General features: G+C 47.6%; 1 protein-coding gene across 1 annotated transcript in view; it reads right to left on the bottom strand.

The window, feature by feature from the left end:
• The window catches only part of LOC126538462 (DNA mismatch repair protein Msh6-like), a 463,753-nt gene that overhangs the window by 79,900 nt on the left and 356,155 nt on the right, over positions 1 to 27,698 (bottom strand). Inside the window, exon 24 of the mRNA XM_050185304.3 lies at positions 9,665 to 9,791. Within this exon, the coding sequence (XP_050041261.2) occupies positions 9,665 to 9,791 (127 nt within the window). The remainder of the gene's footprint in view (positions 1 to 9,664; positions 9,792 to 27,698) is intronic.

The raw sequence follows: 27,698 nt of genomic DNA, 5'->3' as shown, positions 1-27,698 counted from the left end.
TATCTTCGAGGTTTGCTCATCCGAAGCTATTTGGTGGTCGCCCGAGTTAGCATCCAGGCAGCTGAAGTATGTGGCGCTCGCTAACTTAGCTTATCAGTTTTCACGCTTCGGGAGGGGGAAATGCTGCCTTTTAACATGGTGATTGACATTCCCAGGATTCAAACAAACTCGTGAAGAAAAAAAAAATAGCAGTCTACATGTACCAGTGGGCTTACCCAGTCGGTAGGCTCCTGTTCTTTCATGACGATTCCAGCCTGCACCATTCTTTTGAGTTTATTTTTGACAGGCTGCTCCAGTGCCAAAGGAACACGACGAGCTGGCTGGACAACAGGTACTGTTCCAGGTTTCAGGAACATGTGAAAAGACTGCTTCAGGCAACCAAGTCCCTCGAAAACATGTCTGACATCCTTCAGAGGACCATATACAGAAGTTGTGTTCAAAGCGTCCACAGTACAGTGAACCAGTCCCAAGGTCTCACTGGCTTCTAGTCGAAGTATGGGGTGTAATGTGACCATTCCTTACAATAAAAAATTTCAACAGAGTCTGGGCATTTCCAGCACACACAATTTCCAACACTGTCCCAAAGCACATCATGACAGCAACGTTATACGCCCGCATCTGTGTGCTTGTCGGCTGTAGTTAATGTGATGGTAGTTTCCATCACATGAACTACAGCAAAACTCACGTGAACTACAGCAAATGGCAAAAGGCTGGCTTGTGATCCCATGTCTATGTTGAAGGGAATTCCCCGACCATTAACTTGAGCTTTTACAGACCACTCATTCATTTTTCCACCTTTACTGCAGACATCTAGGATATCAAAGTCGCTCTCTTGAAGTTTGTTGACTTCATTCACTTCTCTAGACGTCCTACAGCATATAGCAAAGTGATTGACACCTTGGCACACATAGCATTTTTTTCCAAATGCTGGGCATTGCTTCGGTCTGTGCTTGCGGTTACACCGCCTGCACTACAATTGTTCCCCACTGACCTTGTTCTCGTTTGTGCACCTTGAAAGGGCATCAACGCAGCTGTCTGCTTCGTGCCACACCTCATTCTGTTGTGCGACTGACTCTGTAATTTTGCACACTTCTACTGCTTTCAGTAATGTCAGCCCTTTCTCACGAAGCATCTTTTCCCGTAGCTTAGCAGTGTTGGTACTAAAGACAATTTGGTCCCTTACCAGTGAGTCGTGCGATGCCCCAAAGTTGCACTGCGAGGCTTGTTTCTTTAGGTCACATAGAAATTTTTCGAACGGTTCTCTTTCCGCTTGGGTCCTTATGCGAAACAGGTATCTTTCATGCACTTCGTTGGTGTAGCAAGCATGCGACGCCCCCTCGGGCATAATCTTCGTTGGTCTGCCAGGCTGTTAGGCAACAATGGTCACTGCAATAAACACCGACGAGCACAGCTGCTCGGCGGTCAGTCATCGTTCACCACCACCACACTGCGGAGCATCTGCCTAATGGAGGGTGCCTTGAGCCCGCCCTCGTTCACGAACCCAGGCGGATCGTGACACTGGCATCGCGTACCCACGGATCGCCCCACGCCGCTGTATGGAAGGCTGGAGCTGTTTGAGGGAGATGGGTCCACCTGGCCAATTTATGAGGAACAAGTCCAAGTGTTCTTCCGAGCAAACGACACACCCAAGGCCAAAAAGCGGCACGTTTTCCTGGCCAGCTGCGGGACCCGCGTTTTCAGGCTCCTGCTTGACCTTCTCAAGCCAGCCACGCCGCATGCTAAGACACTGGGTCAGCTGTTCGCCATACTGTGCCGCATTAAACCCAGCACCGTCCACACTAATGGAGCGTTTAAGCTTCAACAACCGGAGCCGGCGGGAAGGAGAAACCCTCGGGCAGTTTGTTGCTTCGCTACTAGGGTTAGCGAGTGCCTGCGTTTTCGGGGACCAGCTGGACTCGCTGCTCCGGAACCGTTTCATCTGCAGCATCAACAACCCTGCCATGCAGACGCAACTCCTGGAGCTTCCCGATCCCTCGCTGGACAATGCCGTGAAGGCAGCGCTGGCAATGGAAGCTGCCGCCAAGGACACCGGCGAGATTTCGCGTGCGACTGGCTCACCGTTGGTGGAAGCGGTGGTCCACAAGTTGGTGACAAAGGGCAGTACCTGCGGTTGCTGTGGTGGTGCCCACTCCCCTTCAAAGTGGAAGTTCTCTCAAGCACAATGCTTCAAGTGCGGGAAAACTGGGCACCTGGCACGAGTATGCCGAAGGGAAAGGACGAACAGCAAACAGCAGCTGCAGCCTGGTTCGAGCCCAGGTACCACACAAGCCCGTGATCAGGGTAGCCGTCGCAAGGGTATGCGGTGGGGGCGTGCGGCAGCAGGCTCAAGTTCTTCCACGGCCAGGCTCCACATTGTGGCCGAGGAGCCGCGGAATTTTGACATGTGGCACACAGGCTTTGTTCTGCTGTCTGTGCCGCTGTACATGCTGACCGTTGAGGTCTGTGGGCACCCCATTTCCATGGAGCTGGACACAGGGGCCAGCGTGTCAGTAATGGCCGGGAAACGGTTGAAGCGTACATTCCCCGGCATGTCCGTCGGGCGTGATGCTGCGCTTTGGCGACAGGGAGGCAACCCTTCTTCCCTTTACATAAACAAGGGGTCATCACCGATGCTGCTGGGCCGAAACTGGATTCATAAACTGGGTGTTCGTCTGCCAGAGTACCCGGAAGCCAGCCTGCATGCGGTGAAAGGTGTCCCCAGCCTCCTGACTGAGTTTAAGTCCCTGTTCCATCCAGGGGTGGGCACATTCGTCGGCACGACGGCTGGCATCTATGTACCTGAGGGAGCCTGGCCATGTTTTTTCAACCCTCGCCCACTGCCGTTTGCCCTGAAGGACGGGGTCACCCAGTAGCTGCAACGGTTGCAGTGAGAGGGCATTCTGGTGCCCGTCAAGACGTCTGAATGGGCCAATCCCATCGTACCAGTCCTCAAGTGAGACGGCAGTGTCAGGATCTGTGGGGATTTCAAGGTTACCATCAACCCCGTCGCTACCGTCGAGAAGTACCCGCTTCCCCGGATTGAAGATCTCTGGTCAGCATTGTCCGGTGGACAGAAGTTTACCAAGCTCGACCTCAGAGATGCTTACCAGCAGCTGGTGCTTGGAAGTATGTCACAATATCGACAACTTTGGGGCTCTTTCAGTACACGTGCTTACCGTTTGGCGTGGTCTCAGCCCCAGCCATATTTCAGACGGAGATGGACAACCTCTTCAGGGTGGCGGTGTACTTGGAAGACATCCTGGTTACTGGCAGCGACGACGGGGCCACCTGCAGAACCTGCACAACGTCCTGGCACGACTGTAGGACGCCGGTCTCAAGCTCAAGCTGGAAAAGTGCATTTTCCTGGCCCCCAGTTTTGAGTACTTGGGACATGTCATTTCCCAGGCTGGCCTAGCCCCGGCTCCCCGCAACGTTGATGCTGTGCTCAAAGCGTTTAAGCCCCAGAACAAGGAGCTTCAGAGCTACCTCGACCTCATCAACTTCTACAGGAGTTTCCTGCCAAACCAGTCGGAGCATCTACAGATGCTCCATCTTCTGCTTCGAGATGGTCAGCAATGGGTCTGGAAGAAGGAACAGGACCGGACCTTCCAGCGCAGCAAGGAGCTAATCACCAATGATCCAGTGCAAGTACACTTTGATCCTTCCAAGCTTGTCGTCCTGGCCGTAGATGAGTCACCGTACGGTGTGGGAGCCGTCCTGGCGCACACGAAAAAGGCTGGCCAGGAACGCCTTGTGTCGTTTGCCTCTCGTCAGCTTCATGCTGCAGAGCAACGCTACAGCCAGCTGGACAAGGAAGGTTTGGCCCTCATGTTCGGTGTCGAACGCTTGCACCAGTATCTGTGGGGCCGGAAGTTCGAGGCGGTCACGGACCACAAGCCGCTGTTGGGGCTGCTGGGGCCTGACCAGGCAGTTCCTGTGCAGGCATCACCTCGAGTGGTACGCTGGGCCTTGAGGCTGGCAGCTTACAATTACCAGCTGGTTTACCGTCCGGGAAAGGACTTGTGACCTGCTGATGCCCTGAGCCACCTGCCCCTGCCAGTGGTGCCTGATGCTGTTCCAGAACCTGCTGAAGTGTTCATGCTGGAGCACACGTACCCGGAGGTGCTCTCCAGATCTGCGGTATTGCAAGCGACCAGCCGGGATCCAGTGCTGTCTCAGGTGGTCAAGGCGGTGTCCCGTGGAGAGGAATTGGTTCAGCAGGCCTATAGCCACAAGGCCGCTGAGCTGAACTTACAGCAAGGCTGCCTACTGTGGGGTTCTAGGGTGGTGATCCCACAAGGTCTCCAGTCCAGGGTCATGAAGTTGCTGTATGCGGGTCATCCTGGCGTGGAAAAGACCAAGATGGTGGCCCGGTCCCATGTTTGGTGGCCTGGTCTGGACCAGGACATTGCTCACATGGTGCAGAGCTGCTCAGCGGTCAGTCATCGTTCACCACCACCACGCTGCGAAGCATCTGTCCAACGGAGAGTGCCTCGAGCCCTCTCTCGTTCATGAACCCGGGCGGATCGTGACAGTTGTTCACCTCTGTGCAGTAGGCGTCAAACTTTTGTATTATGGTTTTGTAGTCATCCTTGGTCGCCTTCAGCTCGAACTTGAAATTATTGAATACATTTAGCAGCTCGTCACCCACGATGCTCAGCAGGAGTGCAGCTTTCCAAGCCTCACTTTTTGGCTGGTCCTTCACTTTTGGTACTTGCAGGAAGAGCTGAAACTTTTGATAAAAACATTTCCATGATGCTGAGACGTTCCCCACCAGATGCAGGGGCTCCGGTGCCTGCAGCCGTTCCACGCTCGTACTCCACCCCTGCCGAAGCTAGAGCGTCGCGGCCACTTCCGACACCATGTATCCGTGCCGCAAAGGATGTGACAACAGCAAGATAGCCAGAACAAGAATGCAGCTTTATTGGAGAGTGTTGCTTTTGTTGCCGATCGAGTGATAATGAGCCGACCGCACCGCGCATGTCAGGAACAGGCGCAGTGTCATTCAAGCGCCTGATACACTTTCTTGGGTGTTTGTGTGTGTGAGCATGCGAGCGTGTTTTCTTGTGCTATGAAGTTGTTACCAAGATGGATCACTAAGTCGCCTAGCTAAGAGGTCTCGTTGAAAAAGATAGATATGACATTTTGGCAGAAAACATTTTTTCTTAAGGGGGGAGGCTACCCTTGAATACCAACTTTTTTGTTTATAGAGATACCTTACTGAAATTTTCAGGATAGACTTATAGCGAAAGCATTAGAACTACAAAATTTCATGCAGTTATGTTCACTGGTTTTCAAGTTACAGCAATATGTCAGAATGGTGCTCCTGGTTTCCTCATTTTAGGCCCGGAGAATTTTCAGAAGGTGCTGCAACTGCGAAGTTCAGTATGATGATTCCCAGATAGATACCTCAGGGCAAGACAGAGCCCTTTCTTTAAGTTTCCTTGCTGAAAAATTTTAGCGAGCACCGAATTTAGTGTTGGTGATGAAGATTTTATCAATCAAATTTTGATGAAATGTCACAAATCAGACACAATATATATTAAAAATTGGCTTGTCTTGCCCTCAGAAATTTATTGAGATACACAATAAAAAAACTTCTGGAAATCTGACGAGCAGTTACAGAGATATGGCTGGAACAAGCAGCCTCACCAGCCAAAAAATTCATTTTGAGAAAATGAGCTTTGAAAGTTTTGAGCACATATATTGGTCTAAAATGACCCTACAGGATAACTGGAGATGTCCTTAGGCACTATCTTCAATTGCCCCCTTTCCACCTCCTCCTGCGATTGCTTCTTGGCCTTTTTAAGTGCAGACTCTTTCTCGGGTGCCTGTTGAATGGCCAGGTGGCCAGATGTTAGCCCCACTGAGGAACATAGCTCTTGGGTGGCCCTGTGGCAGCCAGCATTATCTTAAAACTGCCCCACGCAGTGCTGTCTCCACAGCAATCAGCGATGCATGCTGCTCTTTGGGCATCAGGAACCATAGCATGGAGCGAAATGATTCTGATGCATTCTGTGTCTTTGCTCCCAGGAAGCGTTGCAGAAGACAAGCCTGTGAGAGGTGCTCATAAACAGGTAGCACTGCTTCCGCAACATAGCCTGGAAGATTGTACCGATGCTTCGGAGGTGGCACACCATTGCTGGCATTATGAAGACACCACGAGTCTGCACCCTCAGGGCACAAGTCGTGGTGAGGATATTCGTCCGTTGATGTCACGTGGTGGTACGATGCAATCCCTGCATGCTGTATTGCAGCCATATTGTTTGAATTGTTCCGTAGGGCTCAGCCATAATAGTCCGTCAACTTGTCGACGAGGGCCTTTGTCAGCCTGCGCTTCCCTCCTAAAGCCTTGTCGCTTGTCTGCACAAGTTTGCGCAGTGCTGTCCTCATCCTCTTCTGGACGTGGTTCAGGCATTCCTCTTTCGAAATGGGGACCAGTCCATGAACATTTTCTTGCACAAGGACAGGGAAGGTGGCACTATCTCCATCAGACATGAGCGTTGTGTAACGGAGGTAGTGCTTTGGCACCGAATGTGAAAAAAGGATGACAGCTGCCTCAACCTCCATCGTCCCAGACTTAGAGCCAGTGTTTTTCTGGCACACATGATCCTTCTGCCAGCTTGCGTAACCTGGGTCCCCAGGCTTTGGTCCTACTTGGCAACCAAGGCACTGGTTCGATAATACAATGGCGTCCAAGATGAGGCCCGTATGATATTAAATTATTGCACCAACTCCAACATGGGACGTGTGGCCACGCTTGTGCCATGTTCCATCAAAGTTTAGTGTGATATCCCTGCTGAAATATGGATCCATTTCCCTGTAGGTGGCCTTTACAGCAGAAGCAGATTCTGCATGGAACTCGTCTATGCACTGTGTCTGCGGTTCCTCTGCCTAAAAGTAATAGAGGGCTGTTTGTCCCTTCCCCATCTGTTTTGTTGCCACAATGGCTCTTATATTCATGTCAAAGGCCGTTGAGTCATCCTGATGAGCAGAACTCCACGAGCTTGCAACTACTCCACAATGTAAACATAGCAGCTCAAGCTTTGTTGCAAGTCCAAGTTGGGTGCCTCCTTGAACCTTCATCCCAGTCGCGAAGCACCGCTGGCACGGGGTCCCGGATAGCAGGTTGCCTAGGGCATTCATTTGCACAAGGACAAATTTTTCCCCTTCATTTGTAGCGGTGGCAGCTTCAGGATCTCTCCAAATTTCAAGCTCCATTGCTTGAAATTTTCCCTCCGTCGCTGACATAGCGTCAAATCCTCGTTGTGCAGCAGCGCATTTTGTTATCCGCCGCCTCTTTCTCCTCACATGTCAGGAAATGTGTTTTCAAGTGCACAGTGGACAACGCGATCGCACTGCCCGAGGCAGATGAAAGAGAGGTTGTGGAACCCGATGTCGATGAGCATGAGACACCAGGCGCATTCGTGACGACAAATTCCTGTGCCGGTGGAGCAGGAGTCACGTTGCTAGAAGCATCAACGCAACCACGCTCTTGCGTAGACGAAGCAGAAGCTGACCCACAGAAACCATCGGTGCAATCATCGTCGGCGCGCGAGCTAGTGCCGAGCTTTGCGATGCGGGTGAGCTTCATAGAACGCTTCCTTGCAATGAATACGTGTAGCGTCTTGAGTTTCTTTAAGCGCATCGTGGCCAACCGCACAACAATCGGCAGGCTAAACGCAACAACGGTCTCGTAAGGACGGTAGAAACTTGGAGAATATGCGAACGGCTGCAAAGATAGACGATGGCAAGCAAAACACACAAAGGGCGCCGGAAATGGAGGAGCCAAAGCAGAAGACATCCGGATGCATTATGCAGGCGACTACTACACCATCGCACGCAGCAGCCAATGGGAGTCGCAGGCACCCTCGCGTCCTTGAAGAGTGCGTGCTTCGCCCAATCTCAGCTTTGTGTCTCAGCAGGGGGAAATTTGAAAGAACTCGCGAGCCCTTTAATCATGAGCGATTTACGCCTCTCCCGTGCTACTGCCGCGGGTGGTGGGGCAAAAAAAGCACAAGAATGCACAAACAAAACAACACCAAAATGGCAGCACTAGGGGGAGCGGTGGAGAAATGGCGTTCGCGCCAAGTAGGGGTATTTTGAGCGCTTGCTCGCCGCTCGAGGGTTGCCGTGGCTCGTTATAAACTTTAGTTGAAATAGTTTCGCGATAAATTAGATGATATTTACAGAAACGGTAGTTCATAAGACATACTGCCTGAATATGTGCTGTAATGCAGTGATTTGGGCTTCTTGGTAAGACATTGTGAGGCTTATAGTGCGTGATTGTTGCAAGTTAGCGCCTGTGTGTGTCACGTCTTCCTTTCGTCCTGGTCTCTTCATGCACTATAAGCCTCCCGAATATGTGGGTTTCCAAAAATGGACTTTTTCGCGATTTTTCGGTTTTCAAAGGCCGCGTCCCCCCTTAACCCTTTCGCTGTCGGACCTTTCTGGCCGTGACGCACCCCCAGTGTCGGCTTGGTTTCAGGGAACGAGCATAACAGGGAATGAACATAGCAATTTATTTTTGATTATGATTGGTATACAAATAACATAGTCAATGCAATATGCACATTTCAGTGTTCTGCAGCTGTTATTAGTAAACATCATCATCATCATCAGCCTGACTATAACATCCATTCAACATCCGAATCTGACGATGCGGAACTCATCTCTTCGTCACGTTAGTCGCTGTCCGAGTCCAAATCCGAGCTCGGCTCGTATTCTGAATCGTAAGAGCCACCGCTCCAATGAACAGACGAAGGTCTCGCGCCGCTCAGCTATCCGAAAGTAACCGCGCGCAGGGAGGATGCGCTTTCAGTCGCCCGCGAAATGGGACATTGTGTGATCAAGAAGAGGGAGATGGAAAAAGGCTAAAACAAAGTTCGAAGGGCTTTACGTTTACTGCTGCAAGTCGGAAGCGAGGGTGCGGCGAGAGAGCGAAAGCAGCAATCGAGTCACCCTTTTCGGAGAGGCAACGGCGACGCGTGCGCCTGAACTTGACGCGCCGTAGCAGACGCACCAACAGAAGAAAAATAAAAACCTTAAAACTGGCGGAGATGGCAGAACAGCCCTTGAACCCATAACCACACGCGCGCGATGCATGATCCAGCGAACGTGGAGCCACCGCGCCACTCAGCAAAAAGAGAGGATGGCGTGGCAGTTGCACCGTACTCTTCAATACATGTACTAACACAGATCGGGGCGAAAATACGAACTTGTAGGAAGGGTCAACAGATGGCGTGGCCAAGTCTGGGAGCGCCAGCTTTGTGCTCAGGCGCGAAATTTTGAAAGCGCGATAGAGAACGTACCGGTACGTCAGTGACACTGTGGGGGGGAAGCGCGATGACGTACCGGTACGTCCGTGACAGCGAAAGGGTTAACTGATAGACTGACATCAAAGCTCGAGTTAACTAGACTCTACTGTCTGTACATTTGAGGGAGAGTGAGTGATGAACTTGGAGCATGGCAGTCTTCTTTTTCACCAAAAGGCCGCAACACGGATGTGTTGGCACAGGCTCGGCACAAATTATGCAATTTTTTCTACATGTTGCAGGACGTAGCAGGTTTCAGCTCGTAGGCAGCGGTGAGGAAAGTTAGGAAAGGGATGTGCGCACGCCACTGCACATGGCTGTAAGGAAGATCACATTGTAATTGGCCTCACTTGTGCCTGGTGTGGCAGGAAGTGTGGTGTGCAAGAGGCATCAGTGAGTGAGCCGCTGTAGTGTGCCAGTGACAGGAGGCCATCCAGCAAGGCCAGGCAGCGGATGGCTGCCTCCCATTGGGCTCGCCTGCAGAACAACAGCTTTAATTGTAAGAACACCGTTATAAGTGATCATGCTATAATGCCATCTATAGTGTATTTGTTACTTAAAAGAAAGAGGTCTGGACACCGACCAAGAATGGTTTAAACTAGTTATTTACGTTTCGGCTCCCCCACGGGAGCCTTGTTCACAATGAAAGAAACGGCAGAGCTGGCGCCCCTTTTTATGTGCATCTCAAAACATGATTAAGGCACCTGGCACGTATTTGTTAGGGTGATAAGCTAAAAAATTTATGCATATCCCCTGCACTGTGACAATTTATGTTATAAAAGCATTTAGCAGGTAGCTGGCTACCCAGTATTGTCTGGCATTTGGCAAAGCGTTACCAAGCGGACAAACGTGTCCGTGTACAGCGATCAGCAGTGTGTCTGATGCAAGTATCTGTGTAACAACAGCAGCAAGATGACTGTGACGACGATCTTATAACAGCAACGGCATGATTTTAGGGCTGTGTGAATATAGAATAGTAGATTTGCAGCTAATTATCAGAAAATTAAAATATTTCAATTTAAAAAATTTGCGGAAAGAAAATGCAGTGCAGCACATGCTCACAGGTGTTCTAGCATTATATAACAACGCTAGCGGGGCATAACAGGGCCCCCCCACCCCTTTCTGCCATCCATGCGACTGCACTTGCACTCAGGGGTCGGCGCACTGTCAATAATGTTTTCGAGCCCGCGATGCAAGTTCAAAGCTAGTCTTGTGACGGATCACTAGAACCTATAAAAGAGATTGTTGTGCACCTACGAATGACATTTGGAATGAGGGGCCACCATACAGTATTTCACAAAGATGGTGGCTGTGAACATGCAACGGTTGTCCTGTGCACTCGCTTTCATTGGCAAGGCAGTCTGTCAGCTTTTTGAGCGCTGTGAATAGATCTGCATTAATTCCGTAACCATAAATTTCATTTCATTCGATTTCAGCATTACTTTTTTACAACAGAAAAAGAACGCTAGGCAAAGAACAAAAAGCTGCAAAACAGCAGCTTGACTAGGTCCTTGCCCCTTTTCTTGGCAACAGGCACAGATTCATACATACATTCCGAGTACATATAATATACACATAAACACACACATACCATAAAACTTGCTGCTATAGTTTGTCAATGAGAGAGGAAAAAAAAGAAAGTGTGCACATATTCACCAATGAAAAAAAAAAAGAAGTACATATATAACATTTTCTTGAAACATTGTTACAACATTCAGATTTCTGAAACTTGCCATTGTAACTCATAGAGCCACTCACACAAGGGTATAATTTAGTACAGCAACATGCTTTTGTACAAAGGATATTCATCAACATATATAGCAAAATACCATCATATAAATCATTTATGTCAATCAAATTGCACAACCGTTTGTGTCACCGGATCCACGCAAATGTGTCATATTCTGAAAGTTGTGCTGTCAATGTTTGCTTAGAAATATAATTTAGGGTTATATCAATATTCTGTAGGGTGTTTAGTAACTTCGGTACGCGATATTCTAATCTAGTGAATTCGTAATTTGCTCTTGAAAACAGCGGTAGCCAAGCATGCTTTTGCCTCATATTGTACGGTACATGTGTGGGGAAAGTTAATTTTCATAAATCTAAGAAAACTGTATTGTTATATAGAAGACTGTTTTTGCCCTTTAAAACAAGGTTTGTTTCGTATGAGTGTTGTATGGGAATCACATTAACCACCGTATTCAGAAATGCATCTTGACTTGAAGCTCATGCTTGACTTGATATAAATGACACCTGATGCGAACGCGTCCAAGACGCTCATTGCTTTTCTTTTGGTGCGTTCACGACAGGCGTCATTTAAATCAAGTCAAGCATAAGCTTCAAGTTAGGATGCATTTTTGAATACGGGGGTAAGGGAGCGAAATATTATATTGCGAATGATGCCAGAAAATTTTTTTAACTGCATTTAAAAGCTCCAAGCACGTGTTGTATATGCTTGTCCCCATGCCATGCCGGTATTGCTGAGTGCGGTCGAGTTTCTTTACACTACGCCGTTTCTTGACATCAAAGCTTGAGTTAACTAGACTCGAGACTTGCCTACACCGAACTACGCACTTCCGATTAGGCCTAAGTGGTTAGACAATGTGGCCGTGATGAAAATTTGGTGCCGGCCAATGTGGTTCGGGCTACAAAACTTCGCTGAAAGCTTGTCGCTAATATTCCTACAGACAGCTCATCAGCGACCGGTCGCGACATTATGTGGATGGTGTAGCGTCGTTCCGCGGTGCTCGCGAGGAACCACATGACTTTTTTCGTGAGCTTCGGAGTGAATAATAGTTCAGTTGTTGTTTGGGGTGCTTGTTGCTTATACTCACTTAGCCCAGCCTAGCAGCGCATTCCAACAACGAGTTAGATTAATAGTTACTGAAGAGGCATTCGGGTCTGCGATCAACCAGCTGGAATTACTGCGAGCACACGTGCCAAATTTGTCTGTGTGCATGCATGCGGGTAGAAAGCTGGTTGGTAGAAAGTTGGTCAGTTAGAAAACATGCAGCATGAGATGCAGACACGCATCGAGATGGTGGGGCTTCTGTGGCCTGACATGCATAGTGTTGTTTTCTCCTATTGCGTAGACGGAAAGCCGAAACGAAATCGAGCTGGTGGGCGATGCCAGACACCACCAGAGTGAAACATGATGCCCACATCACATCACCTGCAGCAGGGAATCGCAATAGGGTTGGCAGCGATACCGGTGAATCCGGTGTGCAACAATCCGGGAAGAGATTCGCTGGTACCGGAATAAGAAAGTGCAAGCCGCAGTTTTCATGTGACACGAGCAGGTGAGTATTGTGGGCAAGCTGATGCGACAGGCAGCTACTGTTCTCGACCACATGTACCTCGCACCTTTTCTTGTTTACATGGGATCTAGCATGAAAAAACGCACCATATGATCGCAGTCTACAGCAGAGAACGGTGGCGCTTTTGGGTTATAGACTATTAAAAGCGTGCAGCACTTCAAACAGCAGCACGCACTGTGAAACCCACGACACATTCATTCGAGGGATCGCCAGGAATTTGTGCGCAGGTGTGAGTGAGAGCGGGTGTGAAAGAGAAAATCTGGGGGCTTTTGCTCCTTGAATATATGACTCTGCCTAGGCGCTACAGAGGGGGTCTCTAAGCACGTGTTGTATGTGTTTGCCCCATGACATGCCAGTATTGCGGAGTGCGGTCGAGTTTCCTTACGCTCCGCCGTTGGCTGTCCGCACGGTGAGGCAGTGGGCACAGATGCCCCATTCGGTGATCGCTGTGTCTGAAGGGGCAAGGCTCTGACTAGTGTTGTATAAGTCGTGGGTTGCTTTTTTCGTCGCAAAGATACATTGATTTTTTTACAAGCACCAGGAGGGCATATGTGACCGGCAAACGGAGGCCTCAGGAGAGCACCTGAGGTTATAATAAAGCAGGCGGCGCAGGATATCCAGGGCACCCAAAGGGTAGTGGAGGGATCAAAGCTGGAAGCAGGGCAGCCTGTGGGTTGGGGCCACGGAGACTGAAGCTTCGACGGGCAGGCCTCGACGAGCCCCGACCTACAGTGACCAGTCCGGATTCTAGCTTTGGTGTCCTGAAGGCGCCGCCAATAATACGAAATAATGACACATTGTTACAATTAGCTAAAGACACGATTTAATAAATATAATTACGTCCAGTCACCAACTAGTGACACTAAGTTCAGCACTACCGCGCCCCGCGACTTCTGCAACACCAGTCAGAACTTTGCCTCTGAAGACAGACTTTCTCGTGCCTGCGATGCTGGTGCTGAGTGAGTCATCGTTACCGGTGGCCTTTCAGCCACTTGCATTCAACTGCAGTTATTAAGGCACTCTGCCTTTTAGGTTTTCACTATATGCGGCCCGGGCTTTACTACGGTCGCTACTGCTCGACAGAAACATCTGTGGTGTTATATACAAGGTACATAAGTAGGCCGCGAAAAAGGTACGATCTGCCACGACTGACTTAGCACGACCGTCGCAGGGGCGAGACAGTATGCCAGACAGAGCGGTCGCCAAATCAGGCGTCAGTGCTTCCTGCTTCACCTATTTTTACCGCGCCGGCTGCCAGCGTCCGAGCTTAAACAAACTCGACCCCACTTCGCAATACTGGCATGCCTAGGGACAAATGCCTACAACGTGCACTAAGAAACCTTCTCCGTAGTGCCTAGGCAAAGTCATATATTCAAGGAGCAAAAGCCCCCAGATTTTCTTTCTCGCGCCCACACATACTCGCACCTTCGCACGAACGGCTGGCGATCCCTCAAATGAACGTCTGGTGTGAAACCCATAAGTGAAGATGCTTATCGCAACAGGGTTGGCAGCGATAGCTATGAATGCAGCGTGGAACCTGAGAGATCTGCTAGTACCGGATTAAGAAACTAGAGTATAAGCCGGCATTTTCGCGTGAGACAAGCAGGCGACTGTATAGCGGGCGAGCTGATGCAGTAGGCAACTACTGTTCTCGACCGCATGCACCTTGCGCCTTTCTTGTTTATATGAAATCTAGTGGCTGGGAAAACTCACCATACGATCGAAGTCTGCAGCAGAGAACGACGGCGCTTTTGGGTTATAGCCTATTAAAAGAGCTCAGTACATTTCTAGGAGTGGGCGAGGCAACAGCGGCGCGGGCACCATGTTGACCTGTTCTCTGTTCATCACGCAGTTCGCCAGCTACCTTGCTGCCTCCATGTTCGAGAATGCTGCTGCGCATGTCTCTGACATGGTGCTGCACTCGGCATCATCGTCGTTCCCTCGCCATGTCATGGATGTGCCAATGGTCAACGCATGGTCAACCCTCTCTTCCATGCGGATAACAATGGCAGATTGCACCTCACATCATTGGTCCATACATATCCCGCATGCTCCGCTGGAGAAGATTAACATCACAATCACAGTAAAACATGTTGTGGGGCTAGTTGGTGCATAGCTTTAAAAAAATGAAGCACCAACGTAACGGCACATTAAGAAGGAACAAAAGGCAGGACATTTTTGAAAACATCACAATTCACCGCCCAACCATTGACAGGCCGACGACACGGTGCCGTGTCGTCGTTTTATACCTTCTTGTGTCCTTGTCTTGTACTGCGCTGTAACAAACCTTACTATGCACGTGGTTGTTTGGGGGTATAAGTATGACCGATCCTGGAAGTAAAATTTTCGTTGTTGATAGTTAGCACTTGTTTTTGTCTTCGTTTCTTCTTGTGTTCTTGTTTCGTTGCGCTATACAGATACCTTTCAATGATGACCAACCAACAAGCCCGCATCGCTACCCTCGTCAATTTAATTTCTAGTACAATGGGCTCTTTTCAATACGCTCCTTGAGATTCCGGGCGTAGTGTTGCCCTCATCGCCACGTCTGCCTGCAGCGCACATGTCCTAAGTTTCTGCATCCGTAACAAGCAGCTTCCCCATGATGTAAACTCATTGTTTGGTGGTTTCACATCATCTGCTGGCTACGGAAAAAGAATTTTGAAGATTGTACGTGCTGAACGACTTCAACAGGCGCGCCTCCACCGTGATTACCTCAGCATGCAAATGTTCTATCAGCATGAACCGTGCGTCACAAGGAAACTTCTATGGAGGCACCTGCGGTTAGCTGATCAGGTCACCGAGTTCCTTTGGCAACTTCAGCTAAGGCTACTATAGGCTCACGTAAACACAGATCGACGAAAACCAATGACTGACGTCCATGTTCCAAACAGTTTTAACCTTCCCAACAGTGTGTGCCAAGTCCTTGGTCTTGGTCCGAAATTTGTCTAAAAGGGCAGCTGGACTAAACCGGAGCTCCTGTCCATCGTACGTGAAGTGTCCAAAAAAGCCCCGAAAAAGATGGTGTGAGGATGAAGTCTGAAGGGTTGGATGCCCTGTTACTATGTAAGCCCCAACCTTCTAGGCTGCCTGTAAAACACGTACAGTCTTACCTGAGAAATAATTCATTTGTGTCATACCAGCTGACAAAGAGGGCGGTTTTGTCATTTTTCCCTAGAATTGTTACTTAGAAAAAGCCGGTCAAGCTATCTCTGCAGTGTTCAATGAATGCAAGGATGTGTCACCTACAAAAGTAGCAGCAAGAGCTAGTGAAATTTGCAAGAAATGGAACCCCGATAGATTATGGAAAAGTATACTGAAATCAGATAACAAAGTCCTTGGTGTATCTTTTAATGCTAAGACGCACAAGCCAGATGTTCCTTTTCGAGTTATAATTTCCAAAAGAGGCACCTGGCAGAAGCAAGCTGCCATGTACCTGCTTTCAAAGCTGAACATTCTCGAGATTGATGACCCGTTTCTCGTGAAAGGTTCTGACGAAGTCCTTGATTTTATGAAGTGTCACGCGAAAAAAAGCTTCAATGCCTTCTCTGCTGACGTTAAAGAATTATATTACTCTATCCTGCACAATGACCTTCAATGTGTCGAGGATTGTATTGACAAATATGGTGCCACAAGGTTTTCACAGGAAGCAGGTGTTTCAGTAAAAGGGTTTTTAGAATTTTTACGTTTTTACCTGTCATCAACTTTTGTACAGTGGAACAATAGGCCGCATCTACAGAGGGAAGGCACTTGTATAGGGTCGTGTCTAGCTCCCATCTTTAGCAACCTCTACTCAGTACATTTAGATAGGCACATGTATGTAAACCTCACAGGGCTACCAGGATTTCAGGGAACTTTTCAGGGAAGTCGCGCCAACCTAAGGGTTGTTTTTTTCAGCTCCAAATAAGCTGGGTACCTTGTGCAAAACCACGAAACCAATGAGGACGAAAAGGCTGGTGTGTGATAAGAATCGCAAAGATCCATTCGTAGGATGCGCAGTGGGGGTGATCTATCACTTTTCGCTGTCATGTGGTAAATGCTACATAGGCTAAACCGGAAGATGCATTAATGAGCGCTTAATCAGCGGCACTTCCATTTCATGGAAGTGCCGCTGTTTCATTTGCGGCGGCACCCTCAGAACAGCGGCGCTTGCAGGGAGTATTGATAGTTCATGGAAGAGCAGACACCACTCGCAGCTCGCGTGTTTCTCTTTCCCTGTAGCTCTTCAGCATTCTTTAGCTTCATGGGTTCGATTTGACTGCCGGCCACATGCTACTTCCGTGCTTCCTCAGTTGTCATGAGTGCTCCGAGTCCACTAAACATTTGGCGCTCGTTCACTGCGGCGTTGAAGAGGGCTGCCATCCTTTATGCGGAAGAAACAAATAACTGCGAAGTGGGCCGCAAGTTTGACGTTTCTTAACGGGTGGTGCGAGAGTGGCGACGGCAGCGAAGCAATATTTTCACCTGTGATGGCAAGCGAAGAGGTTTCCGCGGGCCGAAGTCGGGACGCTTTCCGGAGCTCAAGGCCAAGCATGCCTCCCTGATGGCTCTGTGTGGTTGGGTGCTTTCGGGGTGAACTTATGTATGCATGCAAATGCACTTATGTATGCGAATGCAGAATTTCGCTGGATGGCGATGTGCTTCGGGACCGTAGCAGCAATGACGATGGCAGCACTAGTGAGGAGTAGTAGTCCAGTGACCATGCCAGCTACTAATAAATTTCGTTATGGAATGCGCCCGCGCATATGCTCTTCTTTTTTTTTTTCCCCCTGTCACACGCGATATGGGGGGTTCGATTTACATTCGAGTCGACTTACAATCGTGTAAATAAGGTAGTGGCGGAAATGCGATATAGCAGCATCAGGGTGCCTACCAAGTTGATATTTCCTAATTCTCTGAGTTTTCCAGGTTTCCCCCGAGTGCTTCTGCAAAATTCCCTGAGTGACACAGAACTTCGTTTTATGTGAAGGGTTGACACCATGTCGCCCGATGCTGCCACTGTCTAGCAAGTATGTTAAATAATATAGAAATGACTTAATGCAGTTTGAATATTAAGGACTAGTGTTTACTTTATTCGAAAAGAAGACAAAAAAAAAAAATTAAATTATGGGGTTTAATGTACCAAAACCACTTTCTGATTATGAGGCACGCCGTAGTGGAGGACTCCGGAAATTTCGACCACCTGGGGATCTTTAACGTGCACCTAAATCTAAGTACACGGGTGTTTTCGCATTTTGCCTCCATCGAAATGCGGCTGCCATGGCCGGGATTCGATCCCGCGACCTCATGCTCAGCAGCCTAACACTATAGCCACTGAGCAACCACGGCGGGTGAAAAGAAGACAGAAGGGCGGGGTTAGTAAAATGCACACTGAATAAAATATCTTTAAAAAAGGTAAAACTCATTGCGCATGGAGTTGAACATTCTCAAATACGAATAAAAGGAGATGCGTGCAGAAGCAAGTATTTTCTAATATGAGCTATTTCTATCAATTGATAGCAAGCTCATTCGCATGAGGCCCGAACTTTGTCACGAGTGATATTCTCTCTCCACAGCTGATAAGTCAAGCTCAACTGTTCTGACATACTCTCAACCCATGCACAACGCTTCAGTTTTGCGTTTCACTCCTTTAAAGAGTTTATTTTGGTTTGGACGAGGGGCATCTGTACCTCGGCATCAGTCAACACTTTTTTTTTGTTTTTTTGTTGTGAGCTCAAGCTCCTTCAAAACGGCGGCAGCATGCTTCCTTTCCCGTTCATTCTACAATGCGTAGGTCCTTTCTGTTCTTGTCGTCATTCCCCCGCGCGTTCGCCCCACGGACCATTTGAAGCATGCTCTTAGTCAGTTGTACAGTCAACATCCGATTTTTCAGACTCGTTAGGGGCCGCGAAAACATCAGAAAATTCGGGCAGTTCGAAAAAAATGAATGCATGTCCTTTACTGCCCTTAAGGGGCCCTTCACCTTGCCACACAGCAAATTTCGGTAATATGGTGGAAGCTGTTACGTGCCCTCTAAGGAGCATTCTGCCAGAAGAATTTTACAAGCTGGTTCATTAATAGCCGAGATAGAAATATTTCAGTGTCGCGAACCCATCATGTCAGGAGGCGAGGGCCACTGTTAAGAGAGACACTTTCTCCACTTTCCCCATCTAGCCTCTGCAAGCGAAATTTCTTCCCTGTGTTCTCCCATACCAGAGCTCGAGGATCACGTGACGCATACGTCACGGGCCCCACCATCATTTTCTTCCTTGCTTTTTTGCTGCGAGGCACATTTCTGCTAACGGCATCACACACAAGCTGTTGCGTTCATCTCATTTCGTGCTGCACATTATTTTGCAAGCTGCGCATGAGAACAGTTGACTAGCGGTATAAGCCAGTGCTATGCGAATACCGATGCACTGTCTGATGCAGACATAAACAGTTCATAAAGCATGATTGCGTGATGGAACATGGTAGAAAATTACATACTTTTGTTGTCTGCGCTCGCGACTGCACGACGTGGGAAAAAGTGGACAAAATGGAATTATATCTCTCTTGCTGCGGTGTGAAGTAAAACAAGAACGCACAGGCATTTGGTTATCCAGAGAAAAGACAGGGAATGCGGGAGATGGAAATTCAAGATGATGAGCAAAACGTGAACAAGGTGAATGCAGGAGCCAACGTTTCGACAAGTGGACTTTTCTTCAAGGCGACGTATGCTTTCCTCGCCACAGTATATATAGGTGGGGTTCTATATAGGTGGGTCTTCGCTGCAGGGGAAAGGGTGTGAGGCGGGAGGATGCGGAAACGAGGGAAAGTGTGTTAGCGTGTCGAATTGAGAGTAAAGGAACGCTGTGTACAAGGTCAAAGCCAGGGCACAGATACTTAGATACTAAGTTCAAGTGAACGAAGCTCGCTTCCTTGAGTCGAACGAGTAATTTCAATTCGTGCGAGGCTTAATAGAATGAGGGAAGCAAAGTGCAACACCTCAACGCCACGGTCCACCAGGTTGTGTCCCTCCACGTGCGACAGGCAGCTTCGTAAAGCCTTAGGCCTAAAGCGTCGCTACCCTAACAACAACCGGCATCCAAAAACAACACCCAAAATGAGCGCAAAACAGGCAGCCGCGAAGAGACGTCAGCTCTGTTAGGTGGTCCTACTCCGCTCGGTGCACACAGCATCCGAGTTGACGGCACTTACCGTCCCAGACGGTGTCGAAGCGCCCGGTGCCAGGCCGCAATACCAGTCGGCCCGTAGTGGCACCCGTGGCCCACGGCTACCCGGCTCCCAGAGCCGCGACTTCATCAGAGTCAGAGAGAAGCTATTTACATAAGAAATTCGGACCACCCACAAGGCTTCCGTACTCACTCGCTTCAGGCTTGGCAATGCTCCGCGGGCGCTAAGCCTCGCTCTTCCAGTATGCAGACCACGTGGCTCTCGTACCGACGAATGCCATCAAAAAAAAAAAAAAACACTTGCGAAAAGGCTTAGCATGCTGACAAGTTCAAACATACTACAGCCACTGTCGCCTTGCTCAAGAAAGCACGCCGCCAACGCTATCGATCAAAATCTGCGCTAGCCCTACGCTTCGGTTCAAACAAAGGTCTCGAACGAAGCAAAACTGTTAAATCTATCGTCCAATGCCCCAAGAGGTCCACGTTGGGCAGCCAGATATGAGATTCTCACACCCATGCTCTTGGGACAAAGGAACGACAACACAGTAGTGCAAACAATCACAAGGGCATTTATTGCACCTTTCATAGATCAATGCCTGCTAGCCGAGTTGCTATCCACATAACATGCCGTGGGCGCGCGACAAATCCGGAAGACCGACTCACCGAGACCGGATAACGAGCAAATATCTTCTCCCCATGCTGGATCCCAACGCCTGCTCGATCCCAACGCCTAGTCGGCCACGCGAGACGGTCTCGCAGAGGCATGGATCGGCGCACGCGCGGCACGTCCGCGCTGTTCGCCGGAGAGCGCGTGTACTGAGGATTTTCCGAAATAAAGAACGTACTTGACAAATGTTTTTACATTGGTATCAGAAAGATGCTTATTTTACAACTGTACCCTTTGCTTTCGGCTGGTGTTAGTATTGCTTGTTAGATTTTGCATATTTATTTGCATGTTACATTTTGCATAAGAGGGGCATATGCTTGCCCCCAATATACAGTGGCCTTTGGTTTCAGTAAAGGATGATGAACTAAATTTAAATTAGCTTTTTATAGCTGCGACTCCATCGAAAGGCGACTGCCATGGCTGACCATTAAATGCCTCCTGTTGTGTTAGTAGCAGAATGCCATAACCACAGTGGCAGGTGAATAAATTGAAGAACAATTTTGTTGTTGGGAGATTGGCATTCTTTTTTCTTGCCTGTAGGTTGGTAAAAATTGCAATAGATGTGCGTCATTGCAAAAGAGCTATTTGTGGTCCTTCGATGAATGAACTAGGTATTTTGTAAAGTTCAAATGCAGAAATTTCTTTTAAAATCCCGGGGTGGAATGTTCTTGCAAGTAGCATTGTACTTATCACTTATAAAGGTAGTTATGACAGCATATATCATTATATGAGTTTACACACTAATAAATGCGATCACAAACTTATTAGAAACTGTTATTAGAAGCATGTTAGGCATGGATATTTCTGCACACTTGATTAGCTGTGGACGTGCAAGAACTGTTTATACTTTCAGTTACTAGTTTTGATTTGCTTTTGTTTCACCTACATAAGAACAGGCTGTTTGCCTGCTTTTTGCATTGTTGCATAAGTTATATGAGACTTTGCAAGAGAGTGCGTTGACACTGTGCCATGATAACAAGTCAATAATGTACAGTAAAAGCTGATTAATTCAAATTTCACGGAGATGCTTAACGACTTCAAATTAAACCAAATTCGCTTCAACGAAAGTCATTGAAAAACAGCCAGAATTGAGACTGGATTGCTAGAAAGCAGTTGTAACTAACAAATTTTATTGAACAAAATACTCTGTGATCACTTTTTGCTTCTTTTATTTGAAAGCAATGGTCATCATCACCAAATGCAAGCGCGATGCAGAGCTTCGTCTTCACCTTCCTCGAAGTTGAAAAACAGGCGCGCGAGACCGAGCGCCTCTATTACTTGCAAAGCCGGGACCGCATCGGAGCCTTGTCTTCTTCTTCCTTGCCCGTCTTCATCGACGATATGTTCTTCGCCAGTTACATGCCCGATGATGTTGTTGTCCGTCACAGCATTTTACACCACCATGCTGCTATCTGCCTTGAGGTAGTCGTCGAAGCTGATCTCTTCCAGCGCATTGCGCAATCTTGTGGGGATGACCTCGTGCTGACCGGGCTTGCAAGCTGCTTCTACACCTTGGGCCTTATCGGCCACTGTGAAGCCACAGTGACGGGAAGAGTTAGCAACTGTTGCTGCCCTGACCTGATCCCAGCCACGCACCAAGATATGCAAGGCCGTGAGCAGCGTCACCGGGTGCACTTTCATGTCCATGTGCAAAAGTAAGTGCTTCAACATGTGGCGCCAGTACAATGATTTGAAGTTCTTAATGACTCCCTGGTCCGTTGGTTGCAGGGCTGCCGTTCTGTTTGGAGGGAGAAACAAGCTTCGTTGCTGCAACAAGCTGCATGGAACAGCTGTCCACAACCAAAAGTACTTTTCTGTTGCTCAGTTCAAGCTCACGGTCGAGCTTGATTAGCCACTGCTTGAATATTTATTTCTCGCATAATTCAAGCCTCGTGATTAGCTGTTTAGTCTGCCGGCAGTGTACGGATATTTCTGAAGCAACGAGGCTTAAGAGCCTTGCCTATGACATCCGTCTCGATCGTGTTTGCTGCAACCAAGACGGTTATGCGCCCCTTGCTCCACTTCCTGCCTGCACAGCTGTTTCCTATGTATGTCACTGTCTAGCTTGGTAACAGCTTGAGAACAGAGCAGTTTCGTCTGCATCGGAGATGTCGCATGGCAAAAAGGCCTGGGGGTATCAACGAGACACTGCCAAGGGTTTCAACCTACCACGAGAAACTGAGTCCCGTGAGCTCTAACTGATTATGCGGCCAGGCACTCCTACAAGGATAGAAAACAGCACTGGCCGGGGCACCATGCTGAACCTCACGTTTGTCAACAATGAGAGGGGGAGTCACGTGGTGTAACCTAGACGAGACGCTAGGTAGTGATAACTATCTATTGTGTATTAGTGTTAACACGGCTAAAGTTCGACAACCCTTAGGGGTGGCCAGGAAAATTGGAAAAAGTGTAGAGAATGACAACAGGCTGCTTCCTCATTTCCATTCATGGCCGCAGGTTGGAAAGGTTTCCACAAGGAAGTCCATGCTGCTACCACCAGAGAGATCAAGACCCCAACGGAAACACCAGCAATAGACAGCCATCTTGCTCCCCTCCGAGAGGCTCACAGAAGCCTCACCAAGAGCTGGAAATGGCAGCGGCGCAATTGCAAACTTAGGTGCCGAATAGCCCTGCTGGCAGATGAAGTTAACAGCTATGCAAAGGAGCTGAATAATCAAAATTGGCGCAGCTTCTGTGACTCTCTTAGAGGCACCCTCAGGCCTAAGAAAACTTGGGCGATTCTTCAGTACATGTTAGATCCAACTAGCACACGCAATGAGACGTCTAATATCATGTGATCACTTATAGGAGAATACAAGGGCTCAAAACAAGAACTCCTCGAACACTTAAAATGCGGAACACAACACTTACAACGAAGTCGTAAGATGGTTCCATTTAGATATAGTACACAGGAAAAAAACAATTTATAGCAGTTAGTTGTAAAACATGGCGTTAGTGACTGCGTGTGATGGTGTCGGGTATGTCAGCTAGATAGAGGGGATAAGTATAGGGAGGAGTCTATTGCGAATTAATGATTCAGTAGTGACTGAAGGAAGTAAAGCTGAGATTTCCTCCTTTGATCTTCAAGCGTTTCAATCTTGTTAGTCGCCATAAGATCGGTAGGAGAATCTGGTATTTAAAATTTTGAATAAACAAACCTGACAGCCTTTCTTTGAATTCTTTCAAATGTATTAATGTTTTCTTTAGTAAAAGGGTCCCACACTGTAGATGCAAATTCTAGTTTCGGTCTGATGCAGGTGTAATATGTTAGGAGTATAATATTTGAGGGGGCATTTCTAAGGTTATGCAAGTTCCAAGTAAGTCTTAAAACTTTTTGTGCACAAACAAACAGGGACGAAGAATAGAAGCAACACAAGGACGAGCACTTTCTAACAACTGGTTTTATTTTTGAAGAACCACCTGCTTACCACAGATCTGTGGGATCAAGTCAAGAGAGCACGTCTAAGTACATATAACACTTGTGATATAAAGACGTGGACCAAACCACCCGGTCAACATAAAAACAGCAAGGTGCATGAAACAACCACTTATGATAAAATGCGTTAAAGATGTGATGATAGAAGTGAACTTTCTTTATACAACAATGAAACAGAAGGATGGCTGATGCATTTTTCTTTTTGTTTTGCAATCCGGTGTACTTCCACAATTTTCCTCGCGGTTTGATTCCTACGCCTATACCAAAATGTCGGTGCTACTAAGCCAAGGTGAGCAATCATGTTCTTGGCAATGCATTGTCAAATGCGTACTAGGGCGACCTTTCAGACTAGACAAGTGTTCCCTTAACATCGTGTTAATGCATCTCGCAGTCTGCCCTACGTACACATGACCACACGTCATAGGGATCTCATAAACAACGTTCTTCGCGCAATCAACATCAATCAACCAGGTGGCTTTGGTCCACGTCTTTTTATCACAAGTGTTATATGTACTATAGACGTGCTCTTTTGACTTGATTGCGCAGATCTGTGTGTATTATATGCGCTATAGGCGTGCTCTGTTTACTAGATCGCGCAGATCTGTGGGTATTTAAGCAGGTGATTCTTCAAAAATAAAACCAGTTGTTAGAAAGTGCTCGTTCTTGTGTTGCTTCTATTTTTCGTCCCTGTTTGTTTGCGCACAAAAAGTTTTAAGATGAATCTGTTCAAACTAGGCCGACTTGCAGTTATGTTCCAGGTAAGATCGCTAGTTATCGTTAAGCCTAAATACTTGTACCTATAAACCTGTTTTGGTGTTGATCAGCCTAGTTGATCAGTATGGTTTAACGGATTTTTTTTATGGGTTATCTCAATAAAAACAGTTTTTTTTTATGTGAACAGTCATAGAAAATTCAATGCACCAATCAGGCACATTGTCAGACTCGTGTTTAGTTCGTTTTGATGTTCCACACACATAATTTGACGAAATAACGCACAATCATCTGCAAACAATCAAACTTGTGTTCCTGGTGTAATGACGATAACAATGTAATTAATATACAGCTGCAATAGCAATGCAAAAGTGATAGCTCTATCTAAAGTGATCACTCAAGAATACCACCCCTGTGCGTTTGGTATGCATTTGTGGCCAATGGCAGACATATGAAGATGACGATGCACTGCTTTTAATGTAAAAGCTAAAGAAAAAAAAATCAGGTAGTCTCTCTTTCTGATAGTGAATGTGGGGGCATGCTATATATATATATATATATTGTGTATTTCTTTGATAATTCGGTGGCATGTTATACAGCTGTCACATGGTACACTTTCGATCAGGATGGGGCCTGACCGAGGCTGAGTTCTTTTACTGCAATTGGTGCATTTGCTTTAGCTATGGGAGGGAGCCGATTGCAGAAGAGCATTTCGATTCGGAACAAACTCGACCCCAATCAAAAGTGGCCATGTGACAGCGGTATTACATTCAAGTGCACTTCTAGTTTCTTGCTTAAGCCCGCAAAAATTGGGGGTGTGTTAAGGCCCAACCACACGGGGCTAATCGTACACGCCTGCCCATGCGTCCCAGGTTTGTGCGTCAGGCAGTGCGTCATTTTGAGCGACTGAAATGGCAGCCTGTGCACCGATGTCATGTGGCCGGCATGTAAACTTCTGGTGCAGGTTTGGAAACACGTTGTGGTTTTGGAATCGTACAGACACCAGAAGCTACCTCTGGTTTCGTGTCACACAATGGATGCCATCAATAATGAAACACTGATCACATGTGTTGAGGCTTGGTCTGCACTGCAAAACACAAGCACCATAACAATAAACATGTGACGAGGTGCTTATCGACTTAGGCGGTGAGAATTGTATGTCCAACGTTGTCATAACAGGTAACTGTTCAGAATTTTAGCGTTTTTAGCACATATAACCTGCCACCACGTATAACCCATACCCCCAGTCACAACAGCCCAGAAAAAACAAAAAGACATATCAGCGCATATAATCTGCAGTAATAACTGCATACAACAATGCTCAAATCATTGCGAAAACTGTCTCCATTTGCGGATGCATGACTTGTCCATGCCCATTGCTCTGTTCCCCGCTTCTTCAACAAGGGTGGATCCACCCGCCAGATGTGATCACGGAAGAATCAATCATGTGACATTGAAGTGAATCAGATCACTTCAGAGTTAGCATTCACCCAACCGCGCATGACAACACGGACGAAGCAGCCCTCACATTGGCAATGGCAATGGAGTAAACATGACCAAGCCAAAAATCCCAATGGTGATTTGGCTCACCGCGATATCGCGCAGACCAAGAGAGCACTGGAGGAAGGAGTGACGTATAAGTTTGCTGGCACCGCATGCGCTATTCAATAACTACTAAATGCAAACTGCTGTGTATGCATTATTTTTGTGTGCTACTCAACGAAAGAAAATTGTGACGAATCCAAAAGGCTATGTCGTCTTGTGGGGATCGAACACCTCATAGTATTGGCAACTCGTAAAGGTGTGGCTATAGCATATGAAGCAAAATTGAAAATGCACCTCATTTGCTACGTAGCGTGTGAACGAATGCATAGAAATTAGAGAATGGAATCAGCAGGACAAATTCTTTATTCTTCCTCCGCATAGGTACCAGATTCAGCAATCCCCGCCTCCTCGAATTGCACTTGTTGAGCGAAACGCCATTTCCCAAAACAAACTGCGAAATACCTCTCAGCGCGATTTCAATGAAAAATGCAATGCTACGAACAACACGTTGGTTCGCAGTCGAAAAGTGAGGTCAGCACTGCGACTGCGATTTTCGTCACATGGAAATCACACTTCCGGTGCCACGAAAATTGCATTATGTGAAACGGGCTTCATACGTCACCTGTTCTTGCGGCACTCACTAGCTCCGTGCAAAGGGCTGTGATATGGCGGTGTGTCGAATAATCGCTTAGATTTTCAATTCGGTCACATCTGCTCTGTCATGTCATCTGCTCTGGTCGCGCTGTCATGAGCTCTCGTGTGAATGCTAGTTGTGAAGTGATGTGATTCACGTCACACATCATGTGACTGATTCATCTGTGATAAAGTACGGCATGAGAATCCAGCTTTGTCAGCATCCCCGAAGAATGGAGGAGTACTGCCACTGGTCTAAGATATGACATGAATGAGTAGCACATCCATGAACAGACTGTTTTTGCAAAGGTTTGAGCATTGCTGCTGTAGCCAATTCTTCCCGCAGGTTATACATGCTGATATATTTTTTTTCCCTCTTCAGGCTGTTGTTCTTGAGGGTGCAGGTTATATGCAGTGGCGGGTTATACGCAGAAAAATATGGTATTCGATTTGCGAATCAAATTATTTGGATGTTCACTACTTGGTTTGATATGGCAATATTCGAGTATTCACACACCCGTAGATAAAATTGTTTGAAATTAATGGTAAGCAGCCTGTACATTATTCGTAATCCACTTGAATATTTGATGTATGATTTTATTCGATTCTGGCACTACTTCATACGCATTCGATTCGGTCTCAAGAACTACTATTCGCTACCCCCGATTCAAGCGAACGTTTCTTTTCTTTGTTTTCTTCTTTCACCTCCCCCCCCCCCCCCCCGCCTCGTACATTTGCAGTGCCACATATCGGGTACTTGGAAGCTGTACAAAAATAAAGAGAAAGAAAGAAAAAAGAAAACTTTGTCATGATGCATCATTTTTTTTTCCTTCCGTGGCTTGTTCCGCATTGGCATTCTTGGAAAAATCCAACACAGAAAGAATCAAGCCTTCATGGTCAAGACTGTGCCATTGGCCTTTGTTG

The sequence above is a fragment of the Dermacentor andersoni genome, chromosome 4 (genome assembly GCF_023375885.2).
Source record: "Dermacentor andersoni chromosome 4, qqDerAnde1_hic_scaffold, whole genome shotgun sequence".
In the NCBI taxonomy this organism is placed as follows: Eukaryota; Metazoa; Arthropoda; class Arachnida; order Ixodida; family Ixodidae; genus Dermacentor; species Dermacentor andersoni.
This window is presented reverse-complemented; position numbering and strand designations above follow the sequence as displayed.